At 63.5% G+C, this 20490-nt stretch overlaps 1 protein-coding gene across 9 annotated transcripts in view; it reads right to left on the reverse strand.

Moving 5' to 3' along the window:
* Positions 1–20490, reverse strand: part of Prdm16 (PR/SET domain 16) — a 318869-nt gene that overhangs the window by 6921 nt on the left and 291458 nt on the right. For 4 of the 9 annotated variants that reach the window (XM_078025076.1, XM_078025079.1, XM_078025078.1 and 1 more), the window contains 7 exons: positions 17012–18413; positions 13243–13330; positions 10216–10388; positions 9594–9671; positions 4552–4721; positions 4242–4416; positions 32–268 (listed from right to left, as the gene is read on the reverse strand). In XM_078025076.1, the coding sequence (XP_077881202.1) occupies positions 32–268; positions 4242–4416; positions 4552–4721; positions 9594–9671; positions 10216–10388; positions 13243–13330; positions 17012–18413 (2323 nt within the window). The remainder of the gene's footprint in view (positions 1–31; positions 269–4241; positions 4417–4551; positions 4722–9593; positions 9672–10215; positions 10389–13242; positions 13331–17011; positions 18414–20490) is intronic. The other 5 variants (XM_078025080.1, XM_078025077.1, XM_078025074.1 and 2 more) reach the window with 4 other exon arrangements.

The raw sequence follows: 20490 nt of genomic DNA on the forward strand, positions 1-20490 counted from the left end.
TGGCTCTCCCCCAGCCCACAGCCGCCCCCACCTTCGGGTGTGGTCAAAGCCCACGGCCAGGGAGGCCGGTGGCTCCTCGTCCTCCTCGTCCTCGTAGACTCCCTGGGGCTCGGGCGTGGGGGACACCGTGTCGTCCTGCGACTTCCCGGCCAGGCTGTCCTCGTCCTCCTCTTCCAGCTCCTCCTCTTCCTCCTCCTCCACATCCTCTGGCTTCTCACTGGCTAAGCCTGGACACTGGGGGTTGCTGCCTAGCTCCTGGATCTCTGGCCTGAAGCGACAGGGGGGAAGCCGGCTGTGCTCAGGGGCCCTGCCTCGCCCGCCTCCAAGGCCAGCAGGGGCTCGGCTCTTTCCCTGGCCTCCCCGTGGCCTCCCAGCTCTCCCCAGGAGACCTGGCATTTATGTCAGAATCCTTAAGCTCTGGGTCCTGGGCAGCTGGTGGCCTCCCTGGGCCCAGCCATGCTCCCTGCCATGGACGGAGAGCGATGGAGGGGGGGAGGTCACCGGAGAGGAGAGGGCCGTGGGGGGATGCAGGGACAGAAACAGGTCCCCCAGCAGTGGACACCAGGCCATTCAGGGGCTCCCAGGGAGTGCGTGTGTCAGGGAAAAGGCTGCGGCTGGGCCTGGAGAGGTAGTCCTGTGCTTGTGACAGGGTTGGGCACTGCCCAAGGGTGCCTGCACGCCCTGTCCAGGGCCCGTGGTGCCCAAATCTGCACATGTTCCCCAGCCAGGCACAGGGTCTCGGGGCCACGAGGGGACCCCCGAGGGACATGTGGGACACTGGGCTCAAGCTGCCTGCTGTCAGCCGTCTACACCAGCCTGGCCAAGCTTGTTCAGAGACCCCGGGACTCCTGCGGCTCGGATCCCGCCTCACAGCCCCAGGTCACTGCGTCCTGGGCATGAGGCTTCTACTCTGGCTCCTCCTTACTAAAGAAAAAAGAGAAAAGCCAGCGAGGGGGGGAGAGCTCTCAGGCCCCGCAGAAAGTCCCGCCCAGGTGCACTCCTCTTCACGCCCAAGGCCACCAGGGCCCGGGGCTGCAAGCGGGCGCTCCTGCTGGCAGAGGGCCCCAATGAGGGGCAAAGGTGTCCTCCACTGCGGCTTCCAGAGCCCCCACTCTCGTCCTGCTGGGCCCCGGGGGACTGTCGGCAGCAGCGCTGGGCAGCACACACAGTCTCAGGTGGACACAGGGGTCGGTTCTTGGCATTGAAGGTGGCGCCTCCACAGCGCCTGGCTGAGCGGGAGACCCTCGATGGCCAGCTCTCCCAAGACTGGAAGGTGCTGGCGAAGCTGTCCCCAGAGCTGCCCGGTGGGATGTGCAGAGTCTCCAGAGGTCAGGGGCTCAGGGACACATCCAGAGTCACCTTGTTGGCTGGTTGGCCAGGAGCCTCCGTGCACACGTGGGTCAAGCAGCGGGAGGCCCAGGTGCCAGGGACATTGGGTCCTGCTGCCTGCCCTGGCTCTCTGTGGGGTAACCTTGGCAGGGGTTTGGCCTTTGGCCCTCACAGTCCACTCTGCAGACAGGATGAGTGGCAGGTGGACCGCAGGCCGACGCCTCCTCAGGTGTGCCGGGCAGCCAGGTGCAGACGCCCCAGGCGGGTCCCACGTAGGGCTGTGTGGAATCCTGCTCTCTGGGGAGCAGGATCTACCCTCTTTCTTTCCTGCCTGCTCACCCTGCACAGGACACTTGCCATGGGTGCGAGTGGGTGCACCAGGGTCCACGCAGGTCTGGCCAGCTGCTCTCGGCTTCAGACAGGAGGACGGCCACTCGGGTTGGCGACGTGCTGGTGGCCTGGGTGCTGACAGCTCCGCAAGCCGACGCTCCCGAGTCAGGGAGGTGTGGCTCAAGGTCCTTGTGAATTTGAGGGGAAACTGTCTCCTGGCTCCTGGCGTCTCTGTCCTCTGTCCCCACGGGGCTCTCCTGTGTGTTCACACTGCCCCTTTCGTAAGGGTCCAGAGGCCACCTCACTCCAGCAGTCCTCACGGTCACTCCCTCTCCTCTGTGGAGACCCTGTCCCCACACTGTCATGCCCAGGTGCGCCGGGGTGAGGGTTCCACGGGGGAACTCTGGGAACACAGTCCAACCAGGGGCTGAGGGGGTTGCTGGGCCAGGAAGCCTGGCAGGCCTTGGCCTCACCTACTGACCGAGAGCCACATGGTGTTAGCTGCTTCTAGCCCCAAGTGGGACTGCCAGTGTCCCCACCAGGCGGGCTGACTAAAGTCAACCGTGCCCCACTATCATGGGTGACAGTGACAGGGAACAGTGAAGGGCAAAGCCAGCTGGGCCCTGGGCCTCGCTGCAGCAGGACAGGCTGTCCGGGGCCTGGGTGAGGCCCAACCTTGGGCTTTGTGGGGCGTGGGACCAGGTGTGCCCGGGTTGGGGCTGCCCACCCTCTGGCTGTGGGGAGGGGCAGTGGGGAGGCCTGCTGGAGAGCCCCATGGCCAGGCCAGGGTCGGGATGGCAAGGCTCCTGTCCTCATCCGCAAGCTGGGACACTTGTCCTTCCAGAGATGCCCCTGTCCTCGTGGCTCAGTGGAGGGCCTGACCTGCCACTGTGCTGCGTGGGGGTCTTGCTGTCCTCAGACTGCCCCAGGACCTTGGAACTGGCCCTGGGTCACCCAGTGAGGACGCCAAGGGCGAGTTCTAACTCCTTCTTTGTCTGGCTCTGCCCAGGGCCTCGAGGGCCGGGTGGGGTGGTCTTTGGCAGTCAGGAGGTGTTCTCAGAGTGGCAGGAGAGGGCCCTTCAGTCCCTGTGTCTGCAGCCAAGGATGGGGAGCAGGACTTGGGCTGCACCTGGCCCCGGGTGAGGGTAAGAGGGCCCTATAGGTGACTCTCCTTGCCGGGGGCAGAAGCACAGCTAAGTTCTCTGTCACTGATTGCTCAAGGGACTTCCCCAAGGTCCCAGGAGCACCAAGGGCAGGAGGTGCAGCCCTGTCCTGGAAGGGCAGCCAGGCCTGGGGCAGCCGGGTCTCCAGGGACCTTCCTCACACCCGAGCTGCAGCCACCAGGGCCACTGGGATGGGGCTGGGGCTGGGCTGCAGGCTCTGGGCTGGCTGCCGGGCTGGGCCAGGCACCCCTGTGCGGAACCCGGGGTCCCTGCCTGAGCCCTTCTGGGGTCTGCAGCACCTGGCTGTCCTGCAGATGTTCTGCATCCTGTCTTGTGGGCTCTGAGCTGCCCTCTGGAAGGAGGGCCCTGGGCAGGCCACACACAGAGCCCTGGGCGCAAGGTTGCACAGAACACCCAAGTCCTGAAGCCGAGTCCTGCCACTGTTCTACTGTTCTGTGTGTGCACGTGTAGAGCATTGTACACACGCACATGCCCACACATGCACACGCTACGCATGTGCACCCACACATGCCCCCACATACACGGTATGTGCATGCACACATATGCATAAGCACATGTGTGTGCATGTGTGTGCCCTGCCTGCATGCACATGTGTACATGTGTGTCACATGCCTGCTTGTGTGTATGGTCTCTGACTTTGTGGTTCCACTCAGGATTTCTCAACTTCACAGTGGGATGAAAGTGATTTGTATTTGCTGGAAACCTTACTTTGAATTTTGGACTTCAGACAGGAGGACATGTCTTAACGCTGGGCAGTGGCAGTGAGTCACAGCCTCCGCTAGCCCTACGGTCAGGAGGGACAGCCAGGCCTGCACAGTGCGGGATGTAGGGATGACATTTGACATTAGCACTCACCTGAGGCTGAGGTGCGTGTTCTGCGCACACCTCAGCAGGTGTGGCCACACTGGAGTTCAGAAGTCAGGCTGCGGACGGCAGCTTCTGCTTACAACATGTCCCACGCGGGATGTTTTGTGAGGACATGGCCCCACTGTAAGTTGAAGTGTGCCTGTGTAGGTGTGTGTGTGTGTGTGTGTGTGTGTGTGTGTGTGTACAAGCATGTTTAAAGGGGCAGCAGTCTTGCTGGGAACCATTAGTGAGTGCCTGGAGTGGACAGAAGCGCCCTGGGCTTCTGGGCATGGCTGGGCTGTGGCAGGAACTCTGCACATGCATCTGTTGACAGCGGCAGAGCCAGTGCCGCTCAGCTGTGTGCCAGGCACCGAGTCCCTCACCTGGTGGCTCTGCGATGCTGGGGGTGGGGGGACAGCCAGGCAGGGGCCTGCCTCTCACGGCCTGGGGCCTTCCTCTGCCCTGGGGCCTGGTCCTGTCCAGGGTCGAGGTCGCCTGCCCTGGCAGAGGGTAGCCAAGGTCAGCCCTCTGGGCCGGGTGTGTCTCCCTTACCGCTTGTCTGTTCTCGAGGATGCCTGGCTCATCTCGCTGTTGGCGATGAAGTTCCTGATTTCAGAGAAGTAGGAGTCCTCTTTCTCGTCTAAAAGTGCGTGGTTGTCCGACTCGGAGGTGGGGGAAGAGGCACCGGTGCCCAGGTGGTTCGTGAGGACCCCCGCGTGCTGGCTCACTGTGGAGGGGCAGGTGTCAGGGGCACCTCGGCAGGACCTGCCTGGAGCGCTCTCAGCTGCCCTCCTGCCTGCCCCCCCAGCACCTCCCCTCCTGCCTGCCTCCCCCCCCCCCACCCGCGCCCCCCGCGGCCCACCTGGCGCGCCCTCGTGCTCGTGCTTCTTGAGGTGCCTGTCCAGGTTGGTCTGCTGCCCGAAGCAGCGGTTGCACAGGTGGCACTTGAAGGGCTTCTCCTTGTTGTGGATGTTGCGCACGTGCCGCTGGAGGTTGGAGGAGATGCTGAAGGAGCGGTCGCAGTACTTGCACCTGGAAGACAGGCGCACGGCGGTGGGCAGGGGCTGGCCTCCACCCAGGCCACCACCTGAAGCAGCAGATCCTGCCCGATCAAGCCCTGAGTGTGCCGCAGGTCCAGCTGGGCCTCCAGCGTCCAGGGCCGGGCATGTCCGCAGCCTGGGGCGACATGCTCCCAGCAGCCTCACGAGGGCAGCATTACAACACGCCAGAGCTGAGAGCCGCCCCCAGCTTCCCAGGTGCAGGAGGCCCGCCCCCAGCCTTGCTCTGCAGCAGGAAGGCTCCCAAGTGCCCTCTGAGCGGCCCTCTGTCTCACTGGGGCTGCAGGGTGACAAACCTGTTAATGCTTAGCTGCCCTGGCGGGTGGGGTGGGGGGCTCCTGGACCTGCAGCCAGCGGGCTGAGGACGGCCTGGGGCTATGCCGACCTTCTTAGTCACCACCCTTGGGCTCAATTGATCTTTATGTCCCATCTGGGCAGCAGGGTCTCACCAGCCTGCACTCTGCACAACCAGAGGACAACGCCAGTCCTGACTCCCCTTCCTCAGAGCAGATCCCTGACACACGAGTGAGGAAGCCTGCCCTCTGCACAGCTTCCCCAGGGAGGGTCCCTGCTGTGCACCACCCTGAAGGCCCTGAAGTGACCCGCACACTGAGCAGCAAGAAAGCCCAAACCGAAACAAAGAGCCGAGCAGAGGGGCGAGGGCTGAAGGGGTCTCCAGAGCTCTGCAGACCCGCGAGTGCCCTGGGAAGAGCGGTTCTGCACTGTGGAGGGCAGGTGGAGGGGAGGTGGCCAGAGCCAGCAGGGGCGCCACACGTGTGCAGGAGGTTGGCCGCGGACGCTGTGCGCCTGGCCTTCAGAGAGCCTCCAGTAGGTTCACCAGGGTCTCAGCGGGAGCACTGGGTGATTTTGTTTGTGAGGTGTGGGTTTGCATGCTTGAAAAGCAAGCACTGCTGTGTCCACTGTGTAAGGCACTGGGCATTCTGGGCCGTGGGCCCTGCCTGGCTGAGGCTTTTGGGACGCAGGGCCGGTGCAGCCGGCCTTGGTGGGGGCACGGGTGGGGGCTCTGTTCACCACCAGGATGTCTGGCTGTTGCAAAGTCAGAAGTCCCACGGGCCAGGGCCCTGTGAGGCCCCACCTCACCCACATTTGGTGCTGGTGGACACTCCAGCCCAGCATGCTGGTCACGAGCCTTGGTCATGTGGACACTTGCCCGAGGGCACTTCAGGACACAGCAGGGAGGGTCTCTGTAGGAGTGGCCTTTGCAGCCCTGTGCCACCCATGGGAGGGGTCTGGGTTGACATCAGGGAGCCTGAGGGGCCAGAAGCATGCCCTCAGGGCAGGTCCTGGGCCCCACATCTGGACACTGATAGACTGGAGACAATCACACCCTGTGTGAAGGGTGCAGGTGCACGAAACTGTCCCTGGACTCAGCCTGCAAGTGCCCCATCTACAGGCCACCTGACACAACCCTGCAGGTTGATAACGAGTACCCCAGAAGAGGGGGGGCCGGTGCTGACAGGAAGGAGTGGCCCCCCGTGCCCAGGCCTTCTGTCTGGGCTTGGCAGCCCCAACCGCGGCTCCCATGGTGCACCCACTCTTGCCTGAGGCCAGGTCCACCCCAGCCTTCTCTACAACGCACGGGCAACGTGCCGTGCACTGGTCCTCGGCATGCCCGCCTCCTCGGTCCCTTGTCCCCATCCTGGCTGCACCTCTCTGCTGAGGGGCCTCAGGCATGTGGATGTCCAGGGAGCACAGGGCTTGCTCACAGCCTCTCCCGGCTCAGCCTGGGGACCGTCGGCAACCTGAGTGGCCATCTGAGAGGCCAGAGGTGCTGGCTGACTTGGATTTTTCCACCGGAGCAGTAACAGGTGCAGGCCATGGTCTGAGCTCCCCCAGGACTGGGCCAGAAAGGCTGGGGTTCCTCCAACCAGTGTACCCACAAAGAGCCCAGAAAGGAGACGTTTTAATCCCAGTGCACTGTCCCGCTGGGGCCCAAACACCCCCAACATGCAGACCCCGGGGAGCCAGGCTCCCAAGCTCTCTGGTTCCTCGGGGCCATCGCTCCGGAAGGACAAGCTTGATCTGGTGTCTGCCCAGCGAAGGCTTCCCGGGCAGCGGCACTCAGAGCCCCGGGGTGGCCGGCGCGGGCCAGCCTGTCAGCTCACGCTCACGCCCAGCCGGCTCAGCTCCTGGCCGGTTCCTTTGGGAATGTGGGGACCCTCTGATGCATCTCCCCACAAACACCCAGCAGAGACTGAGCCTGATGCAGGTGTGGGGGTGGAGCCTGTGCGTCTGGGGGTCAGGGAAGGGCCAGCGTCCACTGGGTTGTGGTGTCCTGCCTGTGGCCTCTCTTGGCCTAGACAGAGACGTCCACGTGAAACTCAGGGAGCAGCGAGTCCAGGCTGTGAGGGAGCAGAGTTCGCCCGCGGCGGGGCCTGTGCTGGGAGCTGTCTTGGGGGACACAGCGCCCAACGCCAGGGAGCGAGAGGGCCCAGCCGCACCTGGCCACGCCACCCGGCGGGAGGGCTGGGGGTGCGCAGGGACGGGGTGGCAGCGGAAGGTGAAACAGGCCCCAGCCAGTGGGCCCCTCCCTGGGACCTGCGGGGCCACCGCCAGCCACCACTGGGGAACTGCTGTTGGTCACTTTAAGAGTGAAAGAAAAAAAAAAAGAGATCTTGAAGCCCAGTCCTAAAAATTAAAATAAACGAGAACGAGGGCCTGTGGGGACCTCTGGAGCCCCTGACAGAAACGCGACTTGTCTTGCTTAGCAGCCTTGGGACGGGTGGGGACGGGGCCCTGGGGGAAGAGGGGCACCCAGCTGCCCCGGGGCGCCGGCGAAGGAAGTGAGCATCCTCGGCCACACCTCGTCCTCCGCTTCACCCAGGGGAGGCCGCAGCCAAGGACCCCCTGCTGCCGGGATGGCGGGAGGCAGCCCCGCTCCACGCCAGGGCATGAACACCTCTGATGCCTCTAGGTAACCCCAGGACTTACAAGGAAGATGCGTCTGATCCTCTGCTTTGATTATCCTGCTGCCAAAAGCCCCGTGTCCTCCTGCTGGCGAGGGCCAGCCCCTCCCGGGCACACAGAGGCACACATGTGCATGTTGACATGCAGTGGGCATGCACGTGGTGCTGCCACGGAGGAGGGGCTGGCACCTGGGCCGGCATCGGGGTTCAGCACCTCGTGGCGGGACTGTGTCCTGCACAGTGGGCTTTGGAGAGGGGCCATGCATTTTTCTCTTCTGACTTAAAATCCTGTGCCTGATCAAAGCCAGCCTAGAGACCACCAGGGCTCCCAAACGGAGGGCAGCTACTCCTCAGAGCAGGTCGCCTGAGCCAGACCAAGTCAGGATTTGCAGCACAAACTTGTGAAGCAATTACTGTTACCAAGGCCGAAACTCACAGATTGGAGAGAGCAAAAGAAATCAATGATAATTAAATTCTTCTATAAACACGGCTCGACCCTCTGGGGCCTCTTAGCACGCAACACTGTCCAAAAGTCGGCTCTCGTTACAGAAAAAACACGAGCTCGTTTGCTGGGAGGGGAGCAGACCAAATAAATCTTTCTGCTGTTCACCTTTGTTAAGTTGTAAGTCACTGTTTTGGAGAGTGGGCCGGGTGCCGGTGTGTGGGGAGGGCCGAGGGCACAGTCACTGGGCCCGTCAGGGCTGTCACCTACCCTGCCAGGGACTCAGCCCCAGGGACGCTGGAGATTCTCCATATATCTGTGTGGGGCTCGGGGACCAGCACGCACACCGGGCCCCGTGGCCGCCCTCCCCGGGGATGGGCACACACACTGAATCCCCGGGGCGCATAGCATCACAGGGTCCATTCCTGGTGAGCTGGAGCTCTGTGTGGCCACAGAACAGGCATCTGCTGCTGTCAACCTCAACTGTGCCAAATGCTCTTTATTCCCAAGGCCTCGGCTGGCCAGACACACCCCAGGACGTTACTAAAACGGTCCTGGCAGAGAAACGGGCATTTCCCGCTTGTCTCGGGGTCACAATTGCCTGGGCTCTGTCTAAGAGGCCCACTCCCTGACTGGGCAGGGCTTCAGGAGAGTCAGGGTGCCACCCTCAGCCCTTTCCTTTCCCACAGGCCCAGGGGACAGAGAGGACAGGGACCTGGGGACACAGCAGTCAGCTGAGGGACATCTCAGAGCCTCAGCTTCCTCATCGCTGGAGTGGGGGTGGTGGGACTCTCTGGGGGCTGCTGTGAGCTCTGCTTCAATGACCCCATATCCAGGAGACAGGAGTGAGGTGGGAGCAGGTGCGTGCCCCCCCCTCAGCCTGCCTGTGACCCGGAGTGAACCCCTGGGGCACCCCCAAGCCAGGAGGGGACCCGTGCTCGCTCAGAGCTCCTGCCCGGCGGTCCACCCACTTCCTGGTCCACCACAGGGGGCGGCAGCCGCAGCCGTTGCGAGAGGCTAGGAGCTGCAGGTGCCAATGACACTGAGCTGCTCCACAGACACCCTGGGGCCCCAGCTTCAGGTGGACGCACTCGGATTCTGGGCTGCTGTCCCCATGGACATTCCAGCCACAGGTGGAGAGCAGCTACCTGCAGCTGCTTTCATGAGCATGGCGGGAGCCTTCTGGAAGCTTCCTGGGTAACTTTTGCCTCCTCCTTACAACCTCTGAGGGAGCAGGATAGCAGTGGGCTCAGAAGACAGAGGCCCAGAGAGTGACCAGACCCCAGGACTCAGCGAGACCACCCTGGCTCCTGCCCACTGCCGCTCCAGGGGCTGTGGCCCTTCTGAGGGTCTAGAGGCAGGGTGGGGGTCCCTGCTCAAAGGAGGGGAGTTCATGGTAGGCGGAAGCAGGCAGCCAAAATCGCAGCCCCCCACCCGCCCTCGGAGCTCAGCCCCGCCGCCCTGCCCCGGCTGCTACCTGTACGGCTGCTCCCCGGTGTGCGTCCTCAGGTGTCTCGTGAGATTTGCTGACCGGGGGAAGATCTTGCCGCAGTACCTGGGTGGAAGGAGGAGGTGTGAGGGGCGACAGGCCGTCCTTCCTGACGTCTTCTCTCCATGCTGGGTCAGCAGCACCGGAGGCCTCGCCCCGGGGCAGGGCCATTCTGCACCCTGGTTTCAGTTTCCCCGTGGGCCCTGGAGCCTGGCCCAGGCTTACGGAGACTCGTGATGTGGGCCACAGAGGAGGGTGATGGAAGCCTCTCGGCCCCTCTGCCCAGCAACGGACACAGCGGCAGGGACAGAGTGGGACAGGCCTGCACAGCCAGAAGGTCAGCTGGGGAGTGTCCTCCCATAGAAAGTGGCAGGGCCAAGTGCTGGGGTCCTTCAGGGTCTAACACTGGTCAGTTGGTCCCCTCCAGCTGGTGGGCCAAGGTTGTGTTTTGGGCTCACGTGAACCAGCTGTGTCATGAGCTGCAGAGGATGCCTCAAGCAGCTAACTGACCAGTCATGGCCACCATGTTTCCCTGTGGCACAGGTTCACAGCCATAGCTGGGCACCTGGGCACCTTCCCACCAGTCCTCCGGGGGCACGCAGGGGCTCACCTGCACGTGTACCGCTCCTTGCCCTTCCTGAGGATGGGGTCCGAGAGCGTGGGGGGTGGGGACCGGAAGTTGAAGGGGTGGTGGGGCAGGGGCTGCAGCGAGCCCCCTGAGTCTGCTTTCATGGCTGCGAAGCTCTCCAGCTTCTCTGTCATGGTCTCGATGGCTGACATCTGCTGGCACAAGAGACGCTGTCTTCAGTGCGTGGAACTCCGTCAAGGGGACGGGAGCACAGCAGCAGGTTCTCGGGTGGTCACTGGAACCAGGGGCCTCCAGTGTCTTACTCCTTCTGCAGCCTGCCCTGTCCCTACCCTGGAGCCCCAGCTATAGCCCAGGGTCTAGCCAGAGGGAGCTGGAACTGGCCCTTAAGAACTGGCCTCACTGCCCAGTTTGCATGGAAATGAGTCATGAAGTCTGCCAATGCTCAGGATCACCCAATCTCTTATTTTGACCCAGGTCAGGGATGCCCAGCTGGCACATCCCTGGCAGCGCTCCTGGTGGGCTAGTTTGGGTTATACATAGAATTACACCTAGTTCTTGTTTATCTGTTTTGTTTATAAGCCTTGAAAAATTAAAATGCTACCTGAATCTGTTTAAAACAGACCACTGGCCCGAGGAACCACTGCCACCTAGTGGCTGCATCTCGTAATTGCAGGCAAAGTGCAGAAAAGGAATTCAACAGCTAAGACAAGATCCCCTGGAAACCAATTCAAAACAACAATGCCCAAAGTCACAGACTATAGGCAAAGGTCACTGTCTCTGCTCCCTGGAGATGTCAGGGAGGGGTAGGATTGCTCATTCCCACCTGTTGGGTGGAGTTCTAGTCAACACCCTAGACTGTGCTGGCAGGAAAGGGGAGAGGCTGAAGGAGCTGCTCAAGTCCCAGTGGTGCTTCTCCCAGCTCTTCTGTGGGCACTGGGGAAGGTAGGTGCAGGGGCCCACAGGAAGGAGGGGCTTCATCAAGCCAAAGCTCCTGGTTTAAGGAGAGAGCTCAGGCAGTGATGCCTGGGCCCCAGCAGCAGTCACTAGCCCTGGGAGGGGGCCCTGCAGCCCTCCACGCACCCATAGGCCCTGTTTTGCCTTGGAGGGCACAGAGAAGGGACTGGTGAGGCGGGGTGAAGGAAGGCAGGGTGGATGGATGGAGATAGAGGGAAGGAGCCACCCATGGTCCCAAGTGCAGTGACCACTGGGAGAGACTGGCCCTGGGCAGGGCCCTGGCAGCCAGCACCCACAGAGGGGCGGGGGTGGATGAGGAGGTCTTTGCAGGAGGTACTTGCTCATTTACAGCCAAGTCTCTGCCCCAACCTTCCCTGGGCAAGTAGAACCATCCCAAGGTGTGGCTGGGGGTTCTTTCAGCCAGCACCCACCCCTCTGCCCCTTGGCCCCTTGTCCAAGTGCCTGGCATGCGCCATGGAGGGTGCTGTTCGCAGGCACTTATTCAGGGCGGGAAACAGAGGGCTCGGCCCCAGCGTGACTCGAGGCTAAGTGCTCCAGTGGTGGAGACACGTGGGCAGTGGGGGGACAGAGGGGAAGCCACTGATGAATGGAGATTGTGTGGGGCCTCCCCTCGGATGCTGCTCTGGGCTCTGCCCGGCCACAGGGGTTCCATCTTCACCCTGTTGGAACGGGCAGGCACACAGCCCTGAGGACATGGGATGCTTCCAGCCTGTACCCGCTGACCCCCGGGTGGCAAGTGCCTGGCTTTCTCGCCCACCATCCAGCCTTCTTTGGCCCCTATGGCCTGGGCCCCAGGGTAGCACTGAAGCCCTGGCACAGAGACTGCTGTTCACCTGCCCGCAGGCCCAGCAGTGCCTAGGAACACGCTGACTCTCAGCCACCCAGAGACTCCCCAGGAACCCCCCCTTGGGTGGGGCTGGCTCTGTATCCCCAGGGCTGCACACCTGCCCGTGGGACTCAGAGGCAGAGGGTTTGCTGGGCACCTCAGCAGCCCAGGCAGGGACAGTCGTGGCCTCTTGGGGGAGACCGGCAGCTACCAGGCACTTTCTGCCCAGGTGGCAACCCAACTCAGGCCATTTACTTAGTCGTCTCTCCCCTGCCCCTTCCTCCTGGCTCAGGGACACAGGGACCTCAGGGGTGGGCAGGAGGGACAATGGGCAGCGGGGCCCCCGCTGGGCCTCTCTTCCTGGGGCTTGGGTGGGTCCGCCTGCCTGGCCTGGCCTGCCCTGTCATATTCCCCGTGGAGACCCCCGCCCCCAACAGGATGTGCGGCTGGCTTGTCTGCCCCTCCAGCCCGCCCGAGGATAAATCAGGGGAAGTCATTAACCAAACTCACGGCCCCGCAGAACAATGGCAGGTGCTAAGTTTAGCTGTGAACTCAACCAGGGCACAGATTTCACAAACCAGGGGTGTCCAGGCGGGAAAGGCAGACAAACAATGCCCGTGCAGGCTCCGGAGGCAGGCTTGGGAGGCCCCAGGACCCTCCGGGTGGTGGGGGAGGCCTGGGGCAGTGGCCTGCAGCTCTGAGGAGGGGGCCTGGGCTCCTTGAAGGGAGGACAGTGGGACACCAGGAAGACTCTGAACTGGGCTGTGCCCACCCCCCAGGAGGACATGGGCAGGAGGGCGGGCAGGAGGGCCTGCAGGCTGGTAGGGCTGAGTCCAGGGTCCAGGCTTTGGTGCTCTTCAGGGGTCCCTGAGGAGAGCCTGGTGCCCTCTGCTCTTGGGGAGGTGCACCCTCCTGCCCCTCTGCGTGCAGCTGTCCTCTCTGGACTTCACAGTTCGTCGGGCTCAGGTATCACCCAGGAGGACCAGCTTCTACCCCGAGCCACCTGGGCTGCTCACCTCTTCCCCTCCCAGCCTGCCAGTGCACACTCCCGCCCTCCTGGAGCGCCAGTCTTGGGGGTCAGTGGCCCCCTGAGGGTAGGGCTCCTATGGTAGAAGGCCCCTGGACAGCCTTGCTGGCCTGCACTGTGAGGACCCCCTCCTCATCCTCTCCAACCCTGCAGGATCCTCTGCCTTGGAAAGGTGAGGGTGCTGGCCCCGAGCCTGCCCAGCTGCCCGCCTGGGTTTTACCTGGGGGTGAAACAGCAGCGGGGACGGCCTCAGGTACTTCTCCTTCAGGACACCCACGGGGTCCGTCACCTTCCGCTTTTCTACCCTGCTGGACAGCAACACAGAGGGTTATGTGCCCCACTGAGCCACCTGCTCTGCAGAAGCACATCTGTGCCCGTTGGCACGGTGTGGGGCTCACCACAGCTTCCTGCTGGCTCTTACTGCCTTCTTGGTGGCAGTGGGGGTCCTGGCTCGCCTACTCACCTGCCTGGACCCCCAGCCCACCTCCTACCCAAACGGTCAATTCCCTCCCATGCTCCCGTTACCTTCATGCTCCCCTAGGTCACCCCTAACAACCTCAGCTGCCGGCTCCTGGGCATGTTATGGGGGCTTGGTGCAGGGGCCAGAAACTTCTCTGAAGGCCTGGGCACCAGCCCTCTGCCCACTGGCCAGGGCCACCAGCTCCCATCCACTGCCCCGGATGGGCCAGCCTGGGTGGGAGGCTGTATTGTCCAGGCACAGAGCCCACCCACAGCACAGTGTGGCTCACTCCTGAAGGCCCAGGGCCCAGCTTCCTCTCCTGCCTGGACTTTGGCACGGGGTGCCTGCCCATTTTTGCCGATGACTGTGGTGACTGTGGGCTTTTGCCCGGGCAGGGCTCTATCTGAGACTCTGGATAGCAGCTGGAGACTGCAATTCTAGAACCTTCTCCCAAGGCTGGTGACACTCTGTTAGATAGGCCTCTCCCAGGTGACCCGGTGGTCATGGGGGCCTCCATGCTGCCTCCTTTAGCCGACGCCTCCCAGCAGCGGGCTGCCTGATCTCCCTGCCCCATCCCCAGCGAGGGCTGCTGTGAGCCTCCCAGTGCCACGGCATTGGCCAAACCCAGCCTGACCACGTGCCCTCTGAAGACCCCTGGGATAGGCCATGTATGATTTATCTGTGGGGACCCCCTGCCCCCCGGGCCCTGGTCCACACTCCACCAAGGGCAGTCCATGCTGCTCTGAGCCCCAGTGGACCAGAGCAGGACAGGCCAGTGACAGCAGAGAGGGGGGAGGCAGCAGAGCCAGCCCTGGCCAGGTCCCAGGCACAGGCGTTCCCACCAGGGACCCAGGGAGACCACCAGGGGAGAGCCCTGGAGACCCTCGAGAGGGCGGGCAGACGGCAAGGCTGTGGCCCTGCAGGACAGGCAGGCTGGGCAGGGCCTCCTGGGACACCCATGCTCTGGGCCGGTGGCTCCTGCAGAGGACGGGACCTGGGAGGGGAAGGGCTTGCTGGGAGGGACAAGCTGTCAGGACGAGTGGGCGCTTCTCTCTGACCTTCAGCCCAAGGCCAGTGCCCCCAGAGGGGCTGACACCCTGCCCAGCAAACTCAGATGCTGCTGTCCTCCTCTGCCTTTCCCTGACACCCGCCTCCCAGATGACCACTGCAGTGGACATGCACACAGCCAAGGTACCCGGGATGCTGAGGGACCTGTCCCCGAGCCTGGCATGCTCTTGGCAGCTGGGCCCTGTGCCTTCACACACCACGTCTACCCAGGTTGTGCCTGGGGTGGGCAGGAGGGGACCCACCTGGGGCCCTGGTGGCGTTCCCTGCCTTCTGTCCTTAGGGATGCCCAGGTAGCCCCGTGAGCAGCCTGGACCCTGATGGCCAAGGACAAGAGTTCAGACACGTCCAGCCCCAGAGCACCTCCACCAGGAGCCCACGTAGGGGCGTGTGTGTGTGATTGTGCTAGGGTGTGAGCGTGTGGCATGTGAGAGCACACGAGAGTGTGGGCATGGAGGTACGTGGTTGTGTGAGTGCATGTGAGCATTGCGTCTATGTGTGATGGTGTGTGTGAGTGTGTGTGTGAGTGTGCACGTCGGTGTGTATATGTGAGATGTGAACGAATGTATATGTGAACATGATTTGTGTATGTGAACGTGTATGTATGTGTGTGCATGCACATGGGTATGAATGTACATATGTATGACTAGGGTGAGTGTGTGTCTGTGTGTGAGCATACATGGATGTGTACATGTGTGCATACGTACATACGACTGTGTATGTGTGGGCATGTGCATGGGTGTAGGTGTACGTGTATGTTTATGAACGTAGGTGTGCACAGGTGTGCATGTGTGAGGGTGTGTGTGAAGGGGGCCTTCGGGCCCTGTGGTCCTCACAGTTCTACCTCCCAGGCTGCCCGTGGCCCCTGCAGCTTCCCGGGAAGCCCAGGCCCTAAGCCCTAAACCAGTGGTGTGGAGGGAGGGGTGTCTGAAGGGGAAGGGCAGAGGACGAGAGAGAGGCCAGGGAGGCTCAGGCAGACCACCCTGTCTGTCTGCTCCAGCCCTGGAGTCCCCCGAGAAGGCTCGTCACCCGCCTGGGTCCTATGCACACCAAGGTGGCCTGTGAAGGTCCTGGGATCCTACTTAATTGTTACTATTTTTCCAAGGTTGAGGTCCTTTGTACATACTTGTCTATGTGGCCAATGTGACTGTCACGGCAGGTGCCACCCTGGACTCCCTGACAGCCAGCACACCCTAGAGAAAGTGAGGCACTGGGTAGAGGGTGGGCCTCCCAGTCTTACGAGCCCCTCATCAACTGGCCAGCGCTGCCCTGGCCTGGTGCTGGCCACCTGCGCCCTGGAAGAGGGCTGCTGCCTCGACCCTCCCTGCTGAGCCTCTGGCCCGTCCCACGCAGCCGGTGGACGGGCCTCTTCCAAGCAACACGGGGGGCACGTTTCACGTTTCACATGGCAGGAGCTGGCTGCAGATGCGGCTTGGTCTGGGTGGGAGCGGCCTCGGCCCCAGCGGTGCCGTGGGCGCCGTGTCCCTGGCAGAGCGGCCAGGCCAGCCCAGCCCTGAAGGCAGCTCTCTGGCCTCCGCACTCTGACGTCACTTGTTCTCATCTTTGTCCTCCTAGATCCCCAAGCACAGCAGGTGAGACCTCCTCACCCAAGCATAAGCCGTCCTCTGTCCCCCCACGGGGCTGAACTGCGGGGCCGGCAGAGCGGTCTTCAGAAGGGGCCGCCATCCGCTCCCTGCAGCTTTAGCACACAGGCTTCCGAGGCCTGGGCTGGCCCCGGTGCTCGGCCTCTGCTGGGGGCACCCGCTGGGGTCTCCCTTCATGGCAAGGATGGTAGGACCCCTGCCATGGAACCTGGCCCCGCTCTCCCTGTGGACCCCACCTAGGGAGGGGCAGAGCCTGCCCACTGGCTGGGGAACGGACTCAGCCGGCCCCTTGCTGGGAGGGCATCAGAGAGATGGGAGGCTGATGTCCTGCAGACCCTCTTGAACTTCCCTCTCCTCCCCCTCGTCCCCCCTGGGGACCAACAGCTCCCTCTGTGGTTTTTCCCAGGCCACCAAAATGCCCCTTAGTGTGGCTTCAAGAGTGAGGTGGGACCACAGGAGCAGCCTTGGGGATGTGGAGCCTCAGGGAGGTGCCCAGAGAGCTCAGAGCCAGTGTAGGCCCCTCTGACCTTTTCCGGAACACAGACTTGGTTCAGGAAAGACAGCTGGACACAGGGAGGCGTGGATACTGATGATGGCAGTACTCAGGAGGGGCTCAAGGTGGGGCAGAGGACATCTGACCTGCGGTCAGTGCAAGGGAACCACACGTGTCCAGGAGGCCCCACCCCGGCCCACCGACCCTGGGAGTGGCCAAGCCAGATGCCCCTCCAGAGGGGTGCGGAGCCCCAGGAGCAGAGGCCCCTCCCTGGAGCCCACAGAGGCGGAGAACCTTGGGCGGATGTGGCCAGCTCCTGCGGCGTGGGCTCCGGGCAAGAGGAGGTGAGGACGGGGCATGTTAATACCTGTAAATGGGGTCCATGAAGAAGGGAGAGGGCTTGGCGTAGTGCAGGGAGGGCTGCTGGGGCAGCTGCGCCGGGCACACCTTGGGCAGCCCCTCACCGGCCCCTGGCTTCCGCTCCCCGTAGATGTGGTTCTTCCGGGGCTCCCGGCCCCCTCCGTTCTGGCTGGCACGGGCCCGGCTGCCGATGCTCAAGTCCAGTGGCTGCTCCTCGCTGGACGCGGGTGCCGGGGGCACCTTGGGCGCGGGCAGGATGGGCTTCGCCTCTTTTGGTTTGGTGGTGAGGTCGAAGGGGCACTCGGCGCTGGGGCCGCCCACTTTGAGTGTGTCCCGGGGCGACTTTGGCTCGGCCTTGACCAGCAGGTTGTGGGCGAGGGCGCGGTCCGTGAAGGGGTACAGGGAGTGGGGGAAGTTGGGCAGGAACTGGAAGGGGAACACCGAGTGGTAGGGCAGCGCGCCCAGCTTCTTCTCCTGCATGCCCATGAAGCCCGGGCCAAAGTACTTCTCCGCGATGGACGCGATGGCTTTGATGGAGTCGCCGGCGGCGCCCGAGGCGGTCAGCAGCTGCTCCTCGGGCGGCGGGAAGAAGGAGTGCTGTGAGTAGAAGACGGGCACCTCGGCCCCACTGTGGGTGGACCCCGCGGGCACCGAGCCGCCGCCAAACTCGGGCTTGCCCTGGTCCTTGCCCTTGTCCCGGTCGCTGTCCACGTCGCTGTCCAGGTCCGAGCCGGTCCCCGTGGTGGTGTCCAGGTCGGTCCCCGTCGTGGTGTTGATGTCCTCAAAGTCGCTGCCGTCGGACATGTCGGGGCTCCTGGTCTTGAGCTTCTCTACGTACGTGTCCTCCAGGCGGCTCTCCAGCTTCTCCTCCGGCCCCGTGGCCGCCGTGGCGCCCTGGCCGCTGTTGCTGACCGCGGAGATGAGGGGCAGTGCTGGGTTCCCCAGGGGGCTGGGGAGCTTGGCGTCCTGGGTGTGGTTCAGGGGGCTCTTGAGCAACGGTGTGGGAGGTAGCAGAGGCGGCCGGGGGTACAAGGACGGAGGGAAGATGCCCGGGAAGCCGGGCGTGAGTGCAGGGAAGGCCGGGGGGCCCGTGGAGAAGGGCAGGCTCCCAGGGTGGGGCCTGGAGGGGAAGTACTCGTTGAAGCCCAGGCCAGTGTGGTTGAGGTTGGGGGAGGGCTTGGCCTTGTCCATCAGGGGGCTGGGGGTCAAGGGCAGGCCCGGGGCGAAGAGGCCGCCCGGCGTGTAATGGCTCTTGCCCTCGCAGAAGCGCCGGTGCTTGTTCAGGGAGGAGGTAGTGCTGAACATCTGCCCACAGTCCTTGCACTTGATCTGTGTGCGGCAGTCCGCGTGCATGCGCTTGTGCCGGCACAGGTTGGAGAACTGCGTGTAGGACTTGTGGCAGACCTCACCTGGAACATCAGCAGAGAGCAGACACAGGCCGTATGAAATTACAGGGGACCGCACCTCGAGGGGGAGCAGCTGTGCGGGCGAGCGTGCCTCTGTGCGTGTGCGCCTCTTCATGTATGTGCTGTGACTCTATAACATGCCACGTCTCATGCCTGTACAGAGCATGTGCTCACCTGTCTGTGTGTACTATAGGGAAGAGGTGCCTGCATAAACGCGTGTGCCTGTGTGTGCACAGGTGTCCCACCCTGGGGCTGTCTCCGGGGGGAGGGAGAGCCAGCCCAGGCCTGGCCCAGGGCCCGCAGCAGGGCTAGGCCCCCTCAGCTGGCTGCCGCAGGGGTCTGGGCTCCACAGCCTCCTACTTCCTCACCGCTCCCCACGGGTGAGAGCAACCCCTGACCGCTCAGATCTCTCCCACTTCCCGAGGGTCAGTGCCCCTGGCTCAGGGGTCCTGTGAGCTGGGTCAGTGAAGCACCCGCTCGTCTTCCTCTTGCTCTTCTAACAAGAAAGTGAGGAGCACACGCAAGCATGGGTGTCCACGGGACAGCTTGCTTCCTAATCACGGAAACAAGGGCTCCTTTCCCTCGTCGGCCGGGTGTGGACCCATGCCCACTACACGTCCCCCACTCGCCCTGTGGTCACCCACTCACACACCCTCACTGCACACGCCTGTCCTCTCCAGGACACGTCCCCCACTCCCCCTGAGGTCACCCACTCACACACCCTCACTGCACACGCCCGTCCTCTCCTGGACACGTCCCCACTCCCCCTGTGGTCACCACTCACACACCCTCACTGCACACGCCCGTCCTCTGCAGGACACGTCCCCACTCCCCCTGTGGTCACCACTCACACACCCTCACTGCACACGCCCGTCCTCTGCAGGACACGTCCCCACTCCCCCTGTGGTCACCCACTCACAGACCTCACTGCACACGCCCGTCCTCTGCAGGACACGTCCCCCACTCCCCCTGTGGTCACCCACTCACACACCCTCACTGCACACGCCCGTCCTCTCCAGGACACGTCCCCCACTCCCCCTGTGGTCACCCACTCACACACCCTCACTGCACACGCCTGTCCTCTCCAGGACACGTCCCCCACTCCCCCTGAGGTCACCCACTCACACACCCTCACTGCACACGCCCGTCCTCTCCAGGACACGTCCCCACTCCCCCTGTGGTCACCACTCACACACCCTCACTGCACACGCCCGTCCTCTGCAGGACACGTCCCCACTCCCCCTGTGGTCACCCACTCACAGACCTCACTGCACACGCCCGTCCTCTGCAGGACACGTCCCCCACTCCCCCTGTGGTCACCCACTCACACACCCTCACTGCACACGCCCGTCCTCTCCAGGACACGTCCCCACTCCCCCTGTGGTCACCCACTCACACACCCTCACTGCACACGCCTGTCCTCTCCAGGACGCGTCCCCCACTCCCCCTGTGGTCACCACTCACACACCCTCACTGCACACGCCTGTCCTCTCCAGGACATGTCCCCCACTCCCCCTGTGGTCACCCACTCACACACCCTCACTGCACACGCCCGTCCTCTCCAGGACGCGTCCCCCACTCCCCCTGAGGTCACCCACTCACACACCCTCACTGCACACGCCCGTCCTCTGCAGGACACGTCCCCACTCCCCCTGTGGTCACCACTCACACACCCTCACTGCACACGCCCGTCCTCTCCAGGACACGTCCCCACTCCCCCTGTGGTCACCCACTCACACACCCTCACTGCACACGCCCGTCCTCTCCAGGACACGTCCCCCACTCCCCCTGAGGTCACCCACTCACACACCCTCACTGCACACGCCCGTCCTCTCCAGGACACGTCCCCACTCCCCCTGTGGTCACCCACTCACAGACCTCACTGCACACGCCCGTCCTCTCCAGGACACGTCCCCACTCCCCCTGTGGTCACCCACTCACACACCCTCACTGCACACGCCCGTCCTCTCCAGGACGCGTCCCCCACTCCCCCTGTGGTCACCCACTCACACACCCTCACTGCACACGCCCGTCCTCTCCAGGACACGTCCCCCACTCCCCCTGTGGTCACCCACTCACA

The sequence above is a fragment of the Ictidomys tridecemlineatus genome, chromosome 11, assembly GCF_052094955.1.
Source record: "Ictidomys tridecemlineatus isolate mIctTri1 chromosome 11, mIctTri1.hap1, whole genome shotgun sequence".
In the NCBI taxonomy this organism is placed as follows: domain Eukaryota; kingdom Metazoa; phylum Chordata; class Mammalia; order Rodentia; family Sciuridae; genus Ictidomys; species Ictidomys tridecemlineatus.